The sequence below is a fragment of the Sinohyriopsis cumingii genome, chromosome 4 (genome assembly GCF_028554795.1).
Source record: "Sinohyriopsis cumingii isolate HCF-2022 chromosome 4, ASM2855479v2, whole genome shotgun sequence".
Lineage (NCBI taxonomy): Eukaryota > Metazoa > Mollusca > Bivalvia > Unionida > Unionidae > Sinohyriopsis > Sinohyriopsis cumingii.
The window spans coordinates 97378797-97401359 of record NC_142964.1 but is presented as its reverse complement, the minus strand read 5'-3'; the positions used below and the strand labels follow the sequence as shown (position 1 = coordinate 97401359).

Below are 22563 nucleotides of genomic sequence, written 5' to 3'. Positions count from 1 at the left end.
TCAAGATCTCGTCGGGCACTCCGACTCTTGACCAGATCGCAAACAGAGCTTCCGCGACGGTTTCCGTGTCAATGTTACGCAACGCAACGGCCTCCGGATAGCGTGTAGCATAATCGACAACCGTTAAAATATATCGATTTCCGTGCGCAGACGCGGGTTTTATCGGTCCGATTAAATCCATGGCAACACGTCTAAATGGTTCATCGATAAGGGGCGTACTCCCCAAAGGGATGGGTCGCTGATCCGTTTTCGGTGCCATTCTCTGGCATTTGTCACAGGAGAGACAGAACCGTTTTACGTCTCCCTGGACCCCTGGCCAGTAAAACTCTTTTACAAGACGGTCACGCGTCTTAGCAATTCCCATGTGTCCACCCATGAGACTCTCGTGTGCAAGTTTCAGTACTTCGCAACGCTTTTCCTTTGGCACGACGACTTGCTTGAAGTGTTCGTTGTGTTTCCTGGCGTGGCGATACAAGATTCCCTTCTTGTAGACAAACTTCACCGCGCCGTTCGGAGTTTCCCTTTCTGTTCCCGCTTCTGCGTGTTTGTGCAACTGCGCCAGAGTTGCGTCCTCCTGTTGCAGCTTCCTTAACTCCGCTGGAATAACATTACTAACCGGTGTCGATGTAACTTGGATTGGCTTTTGTTTCGGCTGTCGACTCATGGCCCTGGTTTCAACAGCACTCACTGGCATAGGTGTGCAGGTTTCGGGGTTCGGCTGGGGTAACACATAACGGCAACCCAATATGACGTCATGTGATAGCCCCTCCAAGCAAGCAGCTTCAATTTTCCCCTTCACGTATGGTGAATCGAGGTCAATGACAGCTACTGGTAATGAGTCACGCGCGCAGTTCGCGTACTGAACTTCTATTACCTCCCCTGTATAGTCCTCCGGCTTGACATATTTCTTGTCGACAAGCGCGGGGACGCTGCACCCAGTGTCATACAAGATGGTGGCGCCTTCACCATTGACAGTTGCGGCCGCAAGGTTGGCTGGGTTGCGACTCGCTTCCGGCACACCTTCCTTCTTAGCTACGACATTCACCTGGGTCTGCCTGCCCTTGGGACAGTCCCTGGCAAAATGCCCCAGGCGCTTGCAATTAAAACATGTCGGCGGCCCTCGCCGACTTGCAAGTCCTGGTTTCGTGGGTGAGGCCTGTCCAGGTCGATAGGCGGCAGCCCTACCTGTAGGTGCCCCTCCGACCTTCCCGTCGCCCTGACGGTTACGGACAGCCGGCTCAACCTCCCCCATACGACGCGACTCAGAGGGTCGGGGTCGGTCAGCAACCCCGGAACCTCCACTCTTCGAGTGCGCCTGCTCGTATCGCTCCGCCATGTTAGCGATCTCTTCGAGCGTCCGGTGTTCTCTTTCTGCTAAGAAAACTGTCAACTCGCGACGGTAAGTACCCAGGACATGTTCCTTGAGTATTACCTCGCGTAGCCCTTCGTACGTGCGTTCGACTTCGGCCATTTTCATCCACTTCTCAAATAAACCTCGAACACGGTTGTGGAATTGAGAGTGGGTCTCTGTTACCTTTTTCACCGAGTCCCGGAAAAGTTTCCGGTAAGTCTCGGCGGTCAGCCGATAATGGCAGAGAAGCGCCTTCTTGAGGGCAGTGTAGTCATCAGCCTCTTCTGCAGTTAAGCCGTGGTAGACTTCCCGAGCTGCACCTTGCAAAAAGGCTGAGACATTAATGGCCCAGTGCTGTTCAGGGACCTGATGAGCGCGTGCGAGTTTCTCAAACTGGACGAGAAAATCGTCAATAGCCTCCTCCCTATCATTGAAGCGTGACATGTTGATCTGGACTATCCGGTGGTCGATGAAAGGTCGGCCGGTTGTTCCAGAGCTTGTACTGGCGTCGTCCCGTCCGTTGGTCCTAGCTTCAACTCTGACCTTTTCCATCTCCAGAGTGTGAGCGAGTCTGGCTAGCTCCAGCTCTTTCTGGGCGTCTCGGTCCGCTGCTTCTCGGTCCGCGGCTATCTTGGCTTGATCCGCTGCGATCTTGGCTAACTCTTGGTCCGCTGCTATCTTGGCTAGTTCTCTCTGGGCTTCCCTTTCCGCTGCTTTTTCGGCCTTCCATTCCTTGATCCTTTCTTCTATAAAGGTTGCCAGGCGATCTCCCTCGTATCCAAGATCTTCCGACCCCATGGCGCGGTATTCCTTTATCATTTGTCGTTCGGTAGCCATTATACTAATGTAAAGTGATACCTTGTCTCAAAATTCAAACAGTATACAGATATTTATAATACCAGTTTAAATACTTACCTGTCGATAACAACTAGTTTCGTTCAGGTAAGATATTTGTTCGATATCTGCTTCACACGTACTGCTATGAATGGAAGATCTACAAAGCCTGCACATATGACAATAAAAATACAAGATGAGAAAATCACAAAATTTCAAATACAAAGAATGGAAAATATCTCACACTGTTCACTAATACTTCTACCAATAACTTTAAGTCCCAAAATAATATATATGTCTAATTCATATCCCGGACGAAGCGCCCACTGTGGGGGTGTGTCGGTTGTCTAGGGGTGGGGTTCTTCTTATAGACTTTAACGAATTATGAGAAGTTCCCCTGGTCCTTATTCAGAAGGTTAATTCTGGACACTATATTATTTATTGACTAAATATATTTATGGCTACGAGCCCCCAGTCAGCAATGCCGACAGTTAAATTAAAAGAAATACAAAGATGAAATTTAAACAATAACAATTTAATAAATGAAATTTAAAAGAATTTAAAGTAATCAATGTCTCTCTTTCACCCAATGATCCCTTTGATCATCATTTGAGTTCACAGTGTGAGGAGATTTTTCCCTTCTTGAGTGCTACTCATCTAAATCTCTTCGTTCCCTTGTCTTTCTCTCCTTTCGTGATCTCCACTTCCGCTTCCTCTTCTATAATCCTTGTTCCTTGCCGTTATCTTGACTTCCGGTTCCTCTTCTAGTATCCGGAACCCTTGACGATATTCCTTGAGGTCACCCGAAATTCACTCGGTATCTCTCACCGTCACCCGAAATTCTCTGAACTTCTCTCGTCCCCCGAAATTCTCTGAAATTCTTTCGTCCCCCGAAATTCTCTGAAATTCTTTCGTCCCCCGAAAGCTTCCTGATCGAAGCTATTTCATGAATTTCCTAAATTCCGCCAATTTTTACGAATGGCTAACGGAGTGTGTGTCACTGCGACTCTTAAACACCAACTGACGAATTTCAGGCTTGTACAAATCTTATGTCAGTTTCTCGAATCAAGTCCCACCTACAACGCATCCCGATTGGATGGCGACGGACTCTGGTCATTTGATCGAACTGTCAATCATAAAAATGTCAGTCTGTGTGTCCCCATGTACTGTCCAGCCTACCATTGTCGGCTTCCGGCTCTTTGAAGTTGTCTACGTCACGTGTTCCCATGTACAAAGATTCCCGCCAGATTTCCACTCAAGAGCTCAAACAAAGACTGGGTTACGTAAGAGGATTAGCCAACTTAGGCACTTGGAAAAACAAAGCTTACCTGGCTCCACTTACAGACTTATAAATACATGTATAATACAAGGGGTTGGGGTAAAACATCACATTATTTAACATGCATCTGAATTTATATTTCGAATAATTCTACAACTTTTCTTTGTTTCGAGTGTTGTTTTTTAGAGCGTGAGAATCCCCTGGAAAATCAATTGATTGTCACATATCCCTTCATGTCCAATGTGTTACATATTGTTCTGAAATATTCTGATCTGCACAGATGTGATTGATTTGATGATTATACACTGTGGAAGAACTGAGACTGCTACAGTATTTGCTTACTCTACTACAATTGGTAAAATTTTAAAAATGAAAGGCAAAGAATATAAAAAAGAGCACAACACTCAATCATTTCATTCATCAATCTACAATTTCAAACCTGATTGCTGCCAGGTGGGGTCCCTAAAACTGTCAACTTGTTGGCACTGCAAACCAATCAGAGTTTCTTTTGTAATATGGTTGCCATATCTGCACAGTCTATTTTTTCTGAGAATGGCTGTCATGTAGTTGGCTGTCTTTGATTAGCTCTGATTAATTCGGTAAATTCACACATGTACAAAAATTAGACTTTTTTATTTTCTTCAATTATTTTTAGAATTATTAAAACTAGACACCACAAATATTGAATGTAAGCAACACAGTTACAGAATATGGACTGTTCTATAAACTAAAAAAGGATGGAGCAGTCTATCTGGTTTTTATAACAGCTTCCATTTTGGTTTAAAATGTGAACAAGATGATCATGTTAGGGGCCACATGGTAACAATCAGGTTAGAAGTTATAAATAGACAAAGGTTTTATTCATTCTTTTATAGCCTTAATGCTTTTTTGTTTTTAAAATTCCTATAGTGGGTACCAATGGGAGGATGAGCAAAGACTAAAGTATATCACAAGGATTAACAGGTCAAAAGCCCTTGAACAAAATCATCTGAAGAAGAGCAGACTTATTTGAATGATCCTCTTTTTGATGCTTCAAGCTGTATTTTTGGATTAATGTTGTTTTAATTTTTCATTAACGTCAATTTAAGAAGCCATTTGTATAACTTAATTTACCTTTTCTTGTTAATTCATGGTTGTGTTTAATTCAATGTTTGGTCTTTACATTAAACAAATTTTTCATTATAAAGTCCTTACAACATCCTTATCCATTATTTTCATGAAATGCTGTGAACCACGAACAGCAGATACATGTGTTACAAGCATACTATTGTTTGTGGTTCTCAGTGTTTAATGCCATTTTTCAGCACAAGATATAATATACATGGTGGCCAGTATATTTGGTGGAAGGAGAACACAGGAAAACCCAGACACGAATCACCGACCCATAGGAAGCTTTCTCACATACCCACATTGTCTGAGTTAAGACTTGAACCCCCATGGACAGAGGTCAGATGTCAGTACCTTAGACCATTTGGCAACCTGGGGCCCCTTACACGCATAACAGCAGATTAAAGTATAAATATTCAAAAGCTAAGCAAAATAGGAGTAAAAATAAAAACTAAGTGCTGTAGTTAATGAATAAAATGTATTCACTATACACCACTCCCTCGATAACTCGTGCCCTGATAACTCACGAACCTGCTCCCATTTATTCAACCAGAAAATACCCTAAAATGTGAACCCTATTTGTTGAACTTGAAGAAAATCATGATCAAAATTGGTAACGGAAACTTTGATGCATCGCTCGTTTTATCGTCGAAAAGGTAGATAGGACCTGGAAATTTTAATCAAAACTTTGAAATATCAAATTTAAAAATAGGTCATACAATTTTTTTTACATTTTCTTTTCAAGCAACATTCTGCAATTAATGATATGTAAGGAAATTTTGATCAATGAAAATGTCACGCCGAGTGGATGCTGTACTTTAATAATTAAATACAAATTAAACAATTCTTTTATCAATTGAAATTTCTGTTCTAGTTCTATATTTTAGTTCCTTTTAAGTGTAATCGTCATAAATGCAATGTGTCCTCTTGTAATTAAACGTAAAATGCGTCAATCTACCGTAATAGCTATGTCCACAAGCATTTCTCTGAGAACCTAATTAAGTGCTGACCGTGTTTTGATAACTGACTACTGGAAGTATTTGTTGTATTGTTGCACTTGCATTGTTGCACTGAATTAAAAGCTGGCCTCCTTTGTTTTACCACGTTAATTATGTCTTTTGAATCAAACAAAGGAGGTGGAATAAAAGAATAGTTAAAAGGCACAAAAATCCTACAAACCTAAAATCTATTGGCCCTGGTCGTTATGTCAGATAAACACACTTCATTTGATCAATAGAACACTTATAAATGTTATTGTGTATGTTACATAAACTACCTTAAATTAACAGACTCTTTTATAACTGTGATCAAAGATAAGGCAGCAAAGCGAAATGAATACTTCGTAAAATAAAGAGTTTGATTTCACAGATATGGACCATTGTGGGCAAGCAAGTTTCAGAGAATTCTTGAACTGGCACTTAGACATATCCTAAAGGATGGTAAAAAGTTTTCATTATTACTTCTAAAGAAATCACGACATCAATATTGTGCTAATTGAACAATACAAAAAGTGAGTTTCGACCTAGATGATTGTCTCACGAAATAAGTGTAGCGTGTTTTGGAAAAAAAGGAATCTTGTTTGGTGGTGTATCAACAGTTAGTCTAGTTCCCTGCTTTGTGGACTGTCAATTTGGCAGGATACTACGGGAACCAGACTCATCAAGAAAACAAAAAGCAGTTGTGTATTACACAGATTTTTTCGCGTACATGTGATGGTTGTTGAAACCAGTTGGAACGATCTTTCTGTGTTGGACATTTTAAAAATAATTGTTATTTAAACAGAAGAATGAAGAACTTCATTAGAAAAAGCGCATTATTAAAAATTATTATCGATGAAATTGTAAAATTAGGATTCAGTCAATAAACAGCCCAGTTCCCTAATGCTGCTCGCTCCCCCCCATGGTTTTCTCGATGTCAAAGCGAATTTATTTTCAATTTTTGGAGGTACCTTGGCAACTCGCACCTCACTTATAGTGCAGTCTACGTTTGTGGACCCCGCTGTGTGCGAGTTATCAAGGGAGAGCTGTATATGCTTATCATCATGATAAGACTACTTGTTTCAAGTGAATTTCCAGCTTTTTGGCCAGTGACCCACATTTTTCAGTTATTTGGGTCACATGTCTCTGAAATTAGAATTTCTTGATAAAACACTGAAAATATAACAACAAATCCAGCATTCAGATTATATTTTTACCTTCTGGTAATTTCTTTTCCATCTTGACATTTAACCTTTTCACTGTATCCAGTTGACACACAATGTGATATCTCCATTTTCTGTTGGGGATAAATCATTATTTAAGAGACCATCATGATTCATTATCTTTGAAAAAATTGGAAATCCTTTATGTTGGACAGTTAATAGTGAATCTTACTACGAACAAAAAAATCTTCATTTTGAAAGAAGAAATATATTTTGATGTTTATTTCAAAAGGTCTAAATGATATCATCAAAATCTGAATGTCCTTTAAATTCTGCATTGCAATACAGTCTCAAATACAAAGCAGGCTATGATATATGGTAAACTTACATGGCTTAAAAATAACTAGGCATTTCATTAACTTCTTTGTGCATGTGTTCAAGAAACAAATTTGAATAACCATACACTATCAGAAAGTCACAGACTAAAGTATGTTTGTGAGTTTTAACTTGGCAACACAAAATCAGCATCTCCCATCAATAATCTGTATTTTCTAAAACTCTTGTATGTAGTTGAATTCTGAAACATCTGATTCCTTAGATGAATATGTCATGGAATATCCCATACAAAGGATAGATACCATTTTGCGCAGGCAAAATGCAAGCACATTTGGTACAGTGGTCCTTCTAGATAATGGTCTGCAACCAGATTTATATGGGGGCCAAAATTTGGAATCATATGTACACTTCTGGATGGGTGTGAACATACAATGAAATAAAATTTCATACATTTTATTTTTAGTGTTGGTAATTTTGAGCCATTTCACACTTAATAAAAATTATTGAAAATTATGATTAACAAAACTATGGCAAACCTGGATGCAACTATACATGTTGATGCATCCCATTCCTAATTTCTTGCATCACATGAATGCAAGACAGGATCTTTTTCTTTCATGACATGACTGATTATCCTGAATCTAGGACACAAAATTTTTAATTAATACGACCTCAACAACTGTAAAAAGAATCTTAACTGATGATGACACTGCTGCTATCCAAAAGCTCATTGGTTAGCATGCCAGACTTGCAACCAAAAGAGTGCAAGTTTGAATCCTACCATAGAATGGCCCAGGTTGGCTACCATAGTGTAACCTAGGGCAAGGCACTATACTATAATGACCTTAACACTGACATGCTGCTGTGTTGTAAATTACCAAAGAAACTAAAACCAAAAGCCATATTTTTCAATCACAGTTTATTATCTTATTTGTGCATTATTAACCTGGTCCTATGTCTGAATAACAAGACAACTAATTTAGGCAGTGTGCTGGAAACTGATGATGATTTGTATTTGATGTTTAGAGAGCAATGACCTAGACCTTGAAGATCATACCTTACAGTGATAATGTACAAGAATGCCAAGATTCTTCTCTTAAATAGTTTTCAAGTTATAAAGTAAAAAGAAAGAGCGATAAAAAGTTAAAACACTGATCCATGACCTTGAATAGAGGCCCCTGAATTTGGTATTGACATTTCTCTAATGGAGGTGAAGCAAGTTTCATGCTTTAATCACAAAGACTTTAAAGTTACAGAGTAGAAACGACAGGCTGACGGACAAAAACGTGAATATGATGCTTAAAAGGTAGGGCACAATAATGCTAAAAATAAACATTTTATACACAGCTAAGAAAGATGCACATTTTTCAAAATAGTCACTATATCTGCCAATATGTTTCAAATGATCATTAAAAAGTCATTCAGCATGTTTGTCAGAAGTGATGTAATTACCAATTCTAATGGAAGGCACTTCTTGCATTCCTCCAAGACCCTCTCTACTCCTGCAGGGCACGAGTCATTAGAACCTGTTTTAAGAGAGATAATTTTATATATTACTGATGTCTTCACTCACCACTTCAAACTTCTCAGTTTTTGGGAGGTTTTCTTGCTGATTCTTTTTTTGCTTTAATTTATTTAATATCCACAAAGCAAACATGATTATGCTGAGCTCATGGCATAAAATGATGCAGTATGGGAGGGGAGAAATACAGGATATTTGCATATATCAAGCGAATAATGGGTACTTTTCATCAAGCTTTTCCCTTACAAGATGAAATATATCCTTCATTCATTTCAGACAAGTGAATTTTCTATTTATTTTACATTAAAACATCTTGGCTAGCTAAAGTGTACATTGGAGTATCAAATTTCTTACAATAATACCAGCTCTATACTATTTATGTTCAGCTGCTGTTTTAAGTACATTTGAAGAGAAAATACGAGAAGTAACTGTCATTCCTAATTCCTCCAAGACCCTCCAAAAAAGCGAATACTTGGGAAAAAATCTCGTACAAAAAATTAAGTTCACAGTGGGATTTAGATATAGTGGCAATTGTGGATGCAACTAGTGGCAAGTGGATGACAAAATAGCGGAAGAAATAAATACCCAAGTCAAAATGTTATTGATGTCTATTCAAAAATAAGTATTCAGTGACAAAAATTAAACTCATTTACTCCAGTAAATTATTAAACTTTTTCTCCTGGACAAGTATAAAACTGGTTAATGTGGTGGCTGTCATACCAGTCTGCCTGTTGTTTCTTTTGCATTATATATATAATTAATATTTGCATTCATGAACACCAAGAATGTATGGTTTTACAATATGTGTAATATAATATATTTACATAAGTGTTCATCAGATATAAAATTACGGAAACAAGATGCATAAACTGTTGTTCTAAAAAGTTGCTATCAATGTTTGAAATTAAGCATTATGTAATGTAATGTGTATGTAACAAAAGAAAAGCAAAATAAAACCCATTCTCAATATCTACTTTAACCTGTTCTGTTTTTCTTCGGTGCAGGACCATGCAAATACAGTCAAACCTGTCCTAATGGTCACCTTAACTCAGATGTCATCTGTTCACAATGGCCATTCTAATTCCCCTGGGCAAATTGACATAAATGTCCTGTATGAAACAGACACATGACTTCTGCTGTCTGCAGCCATGTGTTTCCTCACCAGACAGTGGTTTCTCCCTGCCTTAAGCAGCCACTAGAGCATATTTACACTGACTGTTCAGTCAATGCAAACTTAATTTTTGCTTCATAAGGAAAGCATTGATAAAGGGATATCAGATGAATCAAAGTACAAACATTTCTTATCTCACTTGTACTCATTACTCCAATCAATATGTTAATATCAAAAGCAAGACAGTGTTTATCCTTCAGGCAGAGGGTTAAAGCAATTCGTTTGTTGAATGGTGGGAAAAGTAGCTGTGTTATCACAACAACAACATAAAAACAGAAGTCACCTTTCTGCAAGTGTGATGGGTATAGTTAGATATCTTCATCTAACTGCCTGTGAGTTAAAGTTATCTGTGGAAAAAAAAGTATTTGAGAAGAGATATGAGTTGCATCCCATTTACTAGGGTCAGGGATCATTCAATATTCAAAAGATGTATGTAAAGGTAGATGAAATTTGGGTTCCTGGATCACAATGAATAGCCATATATGGCTTCTTTTGATTTTTATTCATCACAGGCTTCTCACATATGCCCACGGTCTTTCGATCTTCGTGAGCTGAGCAACTGACTAATCCAGTCATTGTTTTAATCTATGATTGGAGTATATTTGAAATTGTAATGATTTCATTTATAAAATGGATTAAAGTGAGCAGGTTACAGTAATCTTGTGCCAAACATATTTGGGAGAGAATAATAAAAAACCCGCAATTATGATTTTGTTGTACAGTGCACATAAAACAATCTTGATAATAATAATAATGATAGTGATATTCTGTGCATTGTATTTGTCAAAAACCAATTTCAAAAGATGAATCCATGCACATCAGTCACCTATGTGCAATGCCTAGTTCTGCCTTTTTTCATGAAATGCTACTAGTGACAGGTTTGAATGTATCTTAAATGTGCAGATCCTATCAGAAGTCAAAGTCTGTATGTCATAGTTTATGCAAAAACCTCTTGGTGGTGAATGGTGAAAACCCTGAAATCATTGAAAAAAGGGATAATATTACTTAATCAGTGTGACTGATACAGTGTGTATGTTTTTCTGTGTCTGCTGATGATCAACAAAAACTATCGTTTACATCTTTTTCCACATCTATTCTGTCACTCTAACAGTAGGTTCTAGAAATCCCATGATGGGCCTTTAGTATTTTTAGACAAGTTTTGAACACTAGTTGTTAGGAGAAAATGATAGGTGCTACATCGTAGTATGACATCTGGTTATCATGACATTGCTCTTATACTGAACGATGTATGATAAATATCAATATTACCTGCTTCACTGCTGTTCTCTACCAATATGTGTTTACCAATGTATGATAAATATCAATATTACCTGCTTCACTGTTGTTCTCTACCAATATGTGTTTACCAATGTATGATAAATATCAATATTACCTGCTTCACTGCTGTTCTCTACCAATATGTGTTTACCAATGTATGATAAATATCAATATTACCTGCTTCACTGCTGTTCTCTACCAATATGTGTTTACCAATGTATGATAAATATCAATATTACTTGCTTCACTGCTGTTCTCTACCAATATGTGTTTACCAATGTATGATAAATATCAATATTACCTGCTTCACTGCTGTTCTCTACCAATATGTGTTTTGTGGACCAAAATCCCTCAGCAATGAGTGTCAGCACAGATATACTGAAATACAGAAACATGATGCATGAGAGCAATCAGATGGTATTATTTTGACACAATCTTGAAATTGCTGTACTTGAAATATTACAATTAAAAATATAAAAATAAAAGCACAGACAGGATCCTGCTCATGTTTAACTTCACCTTTGTTTTATATTTTCTTTTATAATCCCCCCCCCCAAAGCATGTAGTTTTCTATTTATTTCATGTTAATTTGCGATTTTGTGGAAGCTCCTTGCTTCATGAGTTAAGACACTGATATCAGTGACTGGAAAACAGAGAATGTTTTGAATCCACTGATAAAATAATTGAAATATTCACCTGCCAAATTTGTTATTTTTTAATGAAAATACCATTTGAAAATTTTGAACATCTTCAGTGACATGAATAATAGTGCCAACAGAGCATAGACCCTCTCTACAATTCACTAAAAGTTACCAGCAAAACAATTAGTTATGCATAGCTCTCTTTCCATGTCCTCAGGTAGATTAATTTTGAATTAACTTTTGAAGATATGCATTATGAATTCACAGTGCACCTTCATTAACTGATTAACTGAACAATGTACTGTCTGGCAGAGGAAGTAGTTTCTATTTTCATTAGACCCAATCACTCCCAAATTTACTTGTACAATGAAAATAAGTCTTTCACAGCTATGTCTGAGGACAAGATATGTATTTTTACCCACATGCAGTCTATCTGAGAGATGACAATCTGCTAATTACACCTAATCAGGATATCACTTGTTGACAGATGTGGTATCTAGGGGTATATAAGCCTTAGTTTACCCAAGGAAATAATCATAAATGCTGACTTCAGCAGCACGTCAGGTTAACATTGAGTTGCAGAAGACTGACAGAAAATATTATTTACATGGTCAATCATCTCCAAAAGTGCCATTTACAGTATAAAAACTGTGTAAACAGAAACCCTGCCCATGTCTGCTGCTTTATAATGTGACAGCTGTTTAGGGAGTATGATGTTCGCTTGAAACCACAAATAGCGCAAATAATATATACCATATATACTCAATTATTTGTAGATGTTGCCCACCCACCCCCAATTTTACAGCTGCAAAAAGCAATTTCTCTTGATTCAGGGTGTATTTTGAAAGTCAGATCCATCTGGGTGACTTCTTGTCACTGAGTCATAGTTTCACTTTGAAAAAATAAACAGGCCAAACTGGATTTATAGATAAGAAACAAAAAAAAAAATACAATTAAATTATTAAGACAAATACAAATAAATTATTAAGTGGAATAGGTAGCAAATAAATTGACAACTTATATTTTGTTCATCTTCAGGTCATAAAATCCATTATGATCGACATTTTAAATTTGTTGATATGATAAATGCATGACTTCCATTATGGGTCACATATCAATATATAAAAATAGTAGCCCAGAATGATCAGATTCATAATATTCTGTAATATTGTTCATTGCACATGTCTTACAAATAAACAGTGACAATCAACTCAACACCTCTGTTCACAAAATCCAATAAATTTCACTGTCTGTCATCTGGTGCAAAGCCCAATAGTTCATCCTCATCAACTGAGTGACCATATACAGCCCTGAAATCCTCCAAGTAATGATCATCCGACTCCATTCTTTGTCTTTATGCAGTTTGCAAGTGCTTATGTCAATACAGGGTTTGGGCTTTGTAAGTGACACTTTTATCATATAGTCTGTGAAATATATTAAAGGATGCAACTGAACAGGTGTCACTTGTGCTGCAAGATCACAGAGAGTTCAGATAACCACCCTCTGTCACTTGGCATTGTACAAATATCAAATATGCAGTTTTATCAAAGGACAATCATATGGAAAAACAAAAAGGGTGCTATGGGATAAAAGGTAAAATGTGCAAAATGAGTTAGACTCTACTTGGCACTGAGCAAGCATCATATTCATGGCCTGATCAAAAGGATTTTCAGCTTGAAAACAAAGCCAGTACTGTCTTCACAACACAAGGGACCATGTGCAAAATCTGTATCACATCAAACACAGTGTTTATACAGCACAACAGAAATTAGAATCCAAAATAACTGTAGATTGTAGATACAAGTAATGTGTAATGAATACAGTCATTCATATATATATATATATGCATTTCTGAATGGTGGCATGAAAACGTAAAAATATTTTTGAGTTTCAAATATTACCTCTAGATTTATCAATTTTATTTGTATGTTGTGCGTATGAGGCAACATGTATTTTGCATGAATCGATTTTCAGTATTTAAGAAATCATCAATTTATAAAAACTACATAGTTTTTACATTACTCTGATCTACCAGGGATTATGCTGTTTGCCTGGGCAAAATTTATTTGCTACTTACAATTTCATCTCCTAAAGTACTCAGGGGATTCCTTATAAAATATGACCAAAGATAAAGGTAAATTGATTTATAAATTGGATTGGTAAATGTGATACTTAAACGTGTATACCTAACAAGAATGATAATGGCAATTGCCATCCGCTTCCTGGTACAGAACTCAATCATCTTCGATGTCTAGACTGCTTCTTTCCGTCAAAATCTTCTCTTTCAAATTTGTCAAACACAGATACCAGGTATCATATTTATGCTGAAATGAAATGGTAGAACAATATAGGATACTGGATGGTTTCACTGATATAACATTGCATTAACCACTATGCATACGAAAGAACAGAGGTCACTTTAAGACAGATCAACGTATTTGCAAACTTTGGTAAGTTTTTATTTCAAATCAGAAAGATTTTCATCAATTTGATTTTTAGCATACAAATGAACAAAAATTACAACTAATACACCACTCCCTTGATAACTCGCACACATCGGGGTCCAGAAACATCGACCGCACTATAAGTGAGGCGCGAGTTATCGAGGGACCTATAAAATAAGCCCAAAACCAATAAAGTGATCGACAACATAAAGGAAAAATAAGGGAAGGGGCGGTAGGCAGATTATAGTTTTGAATACTCACTTTATAATCGTGCTGAGATTAACTGTGAATAAATATCTCTTCATAACGGTGTACTTTATTTATTATTTCCTCATAGGGCAACATTAATTTCTGGATAAATTACAGTATATTGAGGCGATCATCGGAAACATTATTCCACGTGGTTTTCTATATTATAAAATGCAGATCATCTCAAAATCTTCCCCCTTTCATATGATCCATGTATGAAGCACAAGCATTTTTAACCTTTCCTAGTAGATCAATGTCTAAATTACATTTGTGGCAATCTTCACCAGTACTGATCTCAAAGCAATATGTTGTCATTTGATCTATAAAATCACATAGTTTGATGACTTCCTATAACTAACTATAAATAGAACGACTGTGCCATGAAATAAAAAAAAGACAGTTAAATCTGAACACAATATACATTATGAATGCACTCACATGAACTTCATCACACATTAAATTATTTCATAAGAATGATTGTATGAGGTCATTATTATAATAACCAAGTTTGTACATTAATCTGTCTCTACCAGGAATAAATGCACCGGACTATAAAAACTCATATACTACTCCAGTGCTCAAAGAAATTTTTTTCTAGTCACAAGCCCTGGGCTGGTGACTTAAATAAACTCACAAGCTCTGACTGATATTCCACATGCCTGGACAGCTCATACCTGTCAACTCTCAAGCCAGGAGAAAAACCTCCCGATTATTTGGGTATTTCCACATCCACCTCCCGATCTCAAAATATCTCCAAACTTTTCACAAAGAACTCTTGATTATTATGTCATGTCTGTCAATTTTCATTTCTCAGAAAAAACAAACAAAACAGACATAAACTGACATATGGCATGCAATCCACATATGCCATATTCTTTTTTATCACTTGTGAATACTGTTGTGAAAAAATAATTAATATCACACTACAAAGTATTTTTCTTCTGAGTAAATGGAATGTTAAAATTAAGCATTCGAGTAAATTTCAGATTTTTTTTAACACCTAAAACCCCATGAATGATCACTGAGAATGCAGTGTAATCTGCTCTTTCTTTTGAGAAGTTGACAGGTATGCCAGACTCCAATTTCCACATCCCCAAAATTTCCAGTTTTTTTAATTTTGTCAGACAATGCTACAATAGCTGTAATTTGAATATAAATTTTATAAAAATGAATTACACTTGAACACTATTCCGATAACTGAAATGACTATGCTTTGCATTCTACATATGCAGTAAAAGCCGACTTCAAATTAACGTTGCTGCTGTTCACAAATTTGTCAAAAAAATAATACTAAGCAGCTTAAACATTCTCATTCAAGGCAATAATATGTAATAACTTTTCATTTTGTACATGCATCTGTCATCTCTTTGATTTACCTATAATAGGTTTTCCACTTCCTGATCCTACCTATACATATTAGCACAATGGGTTCACCCACAGCAACCTTCAATACATCTCACTAGCTATTATCAGCCATTTAATGGGAAACTTTGATTTTATACCTGACCTCTTTTTCTTTTATTGCTGTTATTTAAACTGCCCAAGGGATAGTTAGTTCTATATCAGTTCCAGTCAATACAGATTACCATTTATACATACTACATTTAATGGGCAGACTGCAAAATTTTGGTTTTTGTTGTTGTTGGGTTTTTTTAAGTAATTTTTTTTAAAGATTACTAAAAATTGTGTTTTCTCGAAACACAACCGTGTCCATGGATTTGGAAGAACAAAATCATATTTTCAGCAAAGCTTCCATTCAATTAAAATCAGATCACAATTTCAAATAGGACAGTGGTAATCTGATTTAGACAGCGCTGTGTTATGGCATGTATGTCAACAACTTGAAATTACATTTACTCATTTCATCAGCACGATCAAAATTTCCTCAGGCATACTATTTTTTTAAAAAGCCTGATGGGCACCTCACTTTGAATACAGGATAGGCCCAAATTCAAATTGAAGGGGTGCTAGGCTATCTGAATTTTTTTTAGCCCTGTACTCATCACTGAATGTATGCAACACATAACTGTATTAAACTTGTCTGTTTAGGTATACAAATGGTCAACTTTCTTTCCTCAACCTGCTTTTCTATCTCCCTCTCCCGAGTCTATTCTTTCCTTCTCTGCATGCTTTTCCTCAGAATAGAAAATGTCCTTTCAGTGAAATATGGCAATGCCAGTACAGCTCTTGAGTCCACCAAGGAGTTTAAATTGTTTCATGTTTGTGGGTAGATTCATGTTGCTGACTGCCCGCTGAAACTTCTCAAGATTGCTGCTACCTGGCTTGAATTTAAGTTCTCCTTAAACTGACATTACAGGATATACTGGAAGCAAGGTGCAAAACAGGAAATGAAAAATTTGTTGCAGAAGCTTTCATATAATAATACTGAGTATGCAGGAGATTTCAATGAGTTACGGGAGACACTTCTCATCTTGGAAAGAACACCCTCTTGGTTGGTATATATATCCCTATCATCTTTGTTTTTCTAATTCTGTATTTTCTTCATCAATTTCAGGCTTATTTTAACCTATTGAGCTCTGGCTGATATCTGGGCTAATATCAACATTAATTTATCTTTGTATCAAAATAGTAATTACCTTCAGGCCAGTTCTCATAGTGAGTCATGAAGACTCACTAGCTACCATGGTGCTTCCATTAAGCAAGCATATCAGTATCACAGACATAACTATCAAGTCATGAATATCATTACTACTTCAGTATTATACAAAGCACTTTCATACGCATCACATCCAGTGACACCACCAACAGAATATTATAGTTGTGAAGCTTCACTGTTTATGTACAGTAGTGACTGTAATTCAATTCTTAAGATATCTGAGTGGCTGTTAACATGGGAAGCTTATTCCATTCTCAAATGGTTCTGGGGAAGTAACTACACTTAAGCATTATGGCAATGGATTTGAATATAAGAACTGGAGTTAGGCCTAGTGATTCAGCCTTTCTGTCTTTTACAAGGCGGAAATTGTGGTCTTCTTTCTGTCTTTTCCAAGGTGGAATGTAAATGTGTCTTCTTCCTGTTCTGTGGCTTGAAAGCTATTGCCAATAGGATTCTGGCTTTAAATTATGATTGTATTTCTGATAATTGCCAAATAAAACTGACCTTCTAAACTTTATTGATTTCTTGTACCTATAATTTTTATTATAGGTCCCAGCCTGAACGAGAATATTTCAAATGAGGATGTACTAACATTAGTTATGCCCTTGATTACAAATTGTCCAAAAAGCATATCTGTATGATTATAATTTTATTTACTTTGTTGGTTATGTTTTGTTTCTAGGCGATGTGCATAAATTCAAGATCAAGATATGGATTGCAGGTAACTTCATTTCCTCTGCTGCCAAATTCTGTACACAGATAGGTATTTTGTCATGTCCATTAGATTCTGACATCTAGATTTTCAAGAAATTTCTCTGAACCATTAGCAGCAAATTGTATTTTAGGAAGTCTGACATAATTTTGGTCCCTAGTGAAAATGGAAACATATAGTCCGAGTTTCCTCTGACCCTTGCCACCCCAACACAGATGTCCAAATATCAAAAATGGGATGGCAAGGGTCAGAGGAAACTTGGACTAAGAAACATACTGACCAAGTTTGCCAGAAATCAGATTGTACTCTATGTTGACTAGCTGCTGGTACAATCTATTTACATGTAGTTGTAGCCAGTGTATTAAATGTACATTTGGCAATTATTTATATAAAAAACGCTTTATACTGCGTGTTAAATTAAAATAATCTTATCTCAGTGTTCGTGGTATAGACAAAGAAATTAAATTCTTTCAGGCCTGGCCACTGAACGAAAAATTTCAATAATTTGGAAATAATCTCAATTTCAATAATAATTTTATCAATGGCATTCCTTTCTAATTTGGAAATAATCTCAATTTCAATTATAATTTTATCAATGGCATTCCTTTCTGACTAAAACTGAGTCCCTTTCTCCCAATATCGATTTTGGTGTCAAGCACAAGCACTTTTCTGTCAATGAAACGGGGATGACTACCCCTACCCATTTCTACTAGTTTTGAGGGAGAACACATGCCTCAGAGGCCTTACAGTACAGGAATAGGATCGTTGGTGTTATCAATAATTTTCCTTTTTAACTGACAGAAAAAGAGTGTCAAAACAATGATAAGACAAAATTCATGTTCGGCATCATAATAAAAAAAAATACAAATAAAATAAACGATAACAGACGGACATTGATATGAACTTCAGTAATTTGTAACAGAAATTCGCATAAAATACCTCAACCAGTATTCGCATAAAATACCTCAACCAGTATCTTAACTCAAAAACACTCTATGATATAATTAGAAATATTGAGCCATAATTACTCGATGGATTTGTTAGTAATCGCTAATATCGATAACACATTTGCCGGAAGTACAATTGTACGCCGGTACAACGTATTGTGGGTAGAGTTTATAGCTGACTTTCCCAAGGACGTTTCGAAGCACGTTCGCTTATTTTCAATCGTTTAACTTAAAATGTTCCGTGCTGTTGTAAGCAGAGCAACGTCAGTACTAAAGACGTCAGCTATAGTTCATTTCAAAAGAGCTCCCGCTGGTAAATTAATTATAGATTTGAATTTTACTCAGATTTTCAAGGCTGTAGTTTTAGCACTTCCAGTTTTCGTTAAGAGTATATTGCAGTGCCCTTTGCACAGGCTGCCACAATCGTTTAAACTATGTACAGCAAGAACCAGTAATATAAAGAAGGATATTTAGACGGATATATACATTTCTTGTTGAAAGTGCATGCATATTCACATCTGCATGACTTCATGTCACTACAGACTTTCGTGATCAAAGGCTTTTTGAAGTCCCACAGGGGCTCATATCGTTGCTTACGTTTGGCCTGTCATACATGTACTATAAAATAACTACAAGGGAGGACACTTCTCTCCTTGCTTGTGCGATCTATTTAAGAATAAATGCTGATATTTCAAGCTACGCTTTGCGTAGCTTTATAAATTTGGTGCCAATGTGGGTATGTGAGAAAGCTTGCCAGTAGCTTCTCGTGGGTCGGTGGTTCTTTCCGGGGTTTTCCCGGGTTCTTCCTCCACCATTAATACTGGCCGCCATGTATAGCCTATCGTGTGCTGAAAAATGGCATTAAACCCCACAACAACAACAACAACAATAAATTTGGTACTGATATCTGAGTCAGGCATTCAACTGTGTATCCCTATCAAAAGTTTGACTTTATATCAGATTTCTGAGGAATGCCAAATAATTTTCCCATGCTACTGCTCGACATGGCCATGATTGCGCCCACTTAATATGCAAGTGAGATCCAGTTGAATGGAATACTGTCCTCTCATTGGTTAAAAGAAATCAATATCCTGTATTTATAACTTATTTTCAGCTGGCAAATGAGAAGGTAGTATTCCATTTAGCACATGGTTTTTGCATATTAAGCGGGCACGATCAGTGCCATGTCAAGCGGTAGCGTGGGAAAATGATTTGGCATTCCTTAAAGGTATGATATTAAGTCAAACTTTTGATAGGGATACACAGTTGAATGCCTGAGCTAAATATTGGTTGTTGTTGTTGTAGGGTTTAATGCAATTTTTCAGCACACGATAGGCTATACATGGTGGCCATAATTGATGGTGGAGGAAGAACCTGGGAAAACCCCGGAAAGAACCACCGACCCACGAGAAGCTACTGGCAAGCTTTCTCACATACCCACATAGGCTGAATCCGAGACTCAAACCCATGCAGACATAGGTGAGATGGCAGTGATCCGTAACGGAGGGCACTTTAGAACACTTGGCCACTCGGGGCCCCCTAAATATCGGTACCAAATTTATTGAGCTACGCTTAGCGTAGCTTGAAATATCAGTGTTCATTCTTAAATAGGTCACACCAGCAAGGAGACAAGTGTCCTCCATTGTAGTTATTATATACTACATATATGACAGGTCAATTGTAAGCAATGATACGAGCCCCTGTGATTAGTCCTACAATGTAAGACATCGACCCTGATATTTATGTTTTGGTGGTAGAGGTCTTAATGCCTAAATAATGGTGCAGTCTACTGTTTTCCGATGTCTGGTAACTTTGGAATGATAAGTCAAATTTTCAGGAATATCTTGTGCACTTGGCAGACCATATCGATATGCGCAAGAAAGGTGGGGATAACTCTAATATGCTTTTGAAAATTAACATTAGACCCGGAGATCAAAACAGATCTTTTTCTGCATCATACCATGTGTTAAAGTGATAACTTCATATATGGAATTGTTGGTTTTGATGTCAAGCAATAGACCCCAATCTTGTGACATTATTTTAATTTTAGCGCACAGTTTAATGTGAGTAAAGTCACAACGAAATGTTTAAATTGCATTTTATCCTCTTATTCAGGGTTTTACTTGCTCTAGATATATATTTTTTAGAAAGAGCAACAATTTTACCACTTTTAAAGATTGCTTTGAAAATTTTAACTGATGCATGTTGCTTGAAATTGAATTTTGAATTAAGTGGGCCAGGCATGTAATCCAAACAAGAAGATGCATTGCCAGCATGACAGAAGTAGTAAATATACTTAGTGACATGATTCTAATGGCTGGAAATTAATGTTACACTGCAAATGTATGTTAACTTTTTGACCCAAATTGGCACACCATATAACAAATTCATGACTTTTCAAACATTTGATATATAATATTAAGATGACTGATTACCAGTTTACAAGGTATAAAGTCTGCTTTATCCATTTTCAGCGCCAACCTGCCTTGTTATAAATATGACCGAATCCTTCATCATCTTGACAAAGTGTTGTTAAGTATGGTCTAAATGTTTTATGTACTAAGTGTTTAGGATATGCGTGAAATTGAAACAGCGGATAGATATCAACGATTTTGTATTTTTATTCACCTGGATTGTGCTTCTACTTGGAGTAAATCAGAGCTATGTGAATCCTAATGCACAATCAGAGTCTGTTTACACCAAATTAACGTACGTGGGGGAAAATTGGAATACATGTCACAAATGTTTTTTTTAAAATTTATTTGGGCAAATTTATTAATACCTTAACATTTTTTTATTGTAAGGTATTATGAAAAGTGTTTCCATTTTTTAAATTTTGTCAAAGTCCCCTTTTGTGGAGGAGAAATCTGTTGATCTCCGAAAGTAGGAAGTTTTGATTCCAGATTACTTTTAGATTTATTTTTTTGGACAGCTCCTGGCACAGTATCTTAGGGTTTATGGAGGGAAAAAAATATAAATATGTAATAATGAGACCGTGATGAATCCAAAAAGGTAATATTACTCCTTAGAAGTACATTTTTCAAAATACCTTGAGCATGGTTAATATTGACACTTTTCTATAAACTAAAGGCAATATTTAGTTTTAGTTTTTAGACTTTATTTACTCTGAAGTCTATTTTGTAATAAATTAAGATTCTCACACAAGCAAATGGACATGTTTCAAGATCCATTGGCCTACATTTCACTTGGCTGGAATATGATGGAAGCTGGGAATGCTGAAATCGGATTAAGTTGAAGTATGTTTCTTTTACAAAACAAAAATATATTAATATTGAAGAAAGTGTTTACATAGCTTCATTTCATTCAAGATACTTGTCATCCTGTTGACCATTTTCGACATTCACAGCTTCCATTAATTTTCAGCTAACCAAAATGTATGCATAACATAAATATCAGGGTTGATGTCTTACGTTATAGGATTATCCTACAATGTAAGACATCTAAGCCTGCTATTTATGTTTTGTGGTTGATGTCTTTGCTGCTGAAATAATGGTGCTGCGTAGTGTTCTGATGTCAACTAATATCGGAATGAGAAGTCAGATTTGCAAATGGATATGTTTTCAGCTTCAATTGAACCACATTTCATTTGGCTAGAATATTGTTTAAACCATATTTATTTGAGAAACTTTGTCAACTGCAATTCTGAACATGATTTGGGGGATTCATTAGAAAGTATAAGCTTATTAGCACCGTGTCCCCAACACTAACAAGAAAGAAAATATAACATCAAAGATGTTGATGCCAGTACCAGCGAATTAATTGATTGTGACTCAAATGGATGCGAGTTCAGTCAGTTAAATCTCTTAGTTATCCTAATATAATTTGCACAGATAAAAATATTGTTTCCTACAGTTAACTTAGGGTTGCCAAATAATAATGTTTCAATCATGAGAACGAAAGGGAGTGTTATGAGA

At 36.5% G+C, this 22563-nt stretch overlaps 2 protein-coding genes across 3 annotated transcripts in view; one reads left to right on the top strand and one right to left on the bottom strand.

The window, feature by feature from the left end:
* Nucleotides 1-18847, bottom strand: part of LOC149801731 (protein JTB-like) — a 24432-nt gene extending 5585 nt beyond the window's left edge. Inside the window, exons 1-5 of one of the 2 annotated variants that reach the window (XM_089956042.1) lie at nt 18710-18847; nt 13846-13983; nt 11320-11396; nt 8500-8573; nt 6766-6845 (exon numbers count right to left, since the gene is read on the bottom strand). In XM_089956042.1, coding sequence (XP_089812168.1) covers nt 6766-6845; nt 8500-8573; nt 11320-11396; nt 13846-13901 — 287 coding nt within the window. In that variant the 5' untranslated portion in view covers nt 13902-13983; nt 18710-18847. Of the gene's footprint in view, nt 1-6765; nt 6846-8499; nt 8574-11319; nt 11397-13845; nt 13984-18620 lie in introns of both variants that reach the window. The other variant, XM_089956041.1, reaches the window with a different exon arrangement.
* Nucleotides 18801-22563, top strand: part of LOC149801730 (cytochrome c oxidase subunit 5A, mitochondrial-like) — a 17935-nt gene continuing 14172 nt past the window's right edge. The window contains exon 1 of the mRNA XM_089956040.1: nt 18801-18941. Within this exon, the coding sequence (XP_089812166.1) occupies nt 18863-18941 (79 nt within the window). The 5' untranslated portion in view covers nt 18801-18862. The remainder of the gene's footprint in view (nt 18942-22563) is intronic.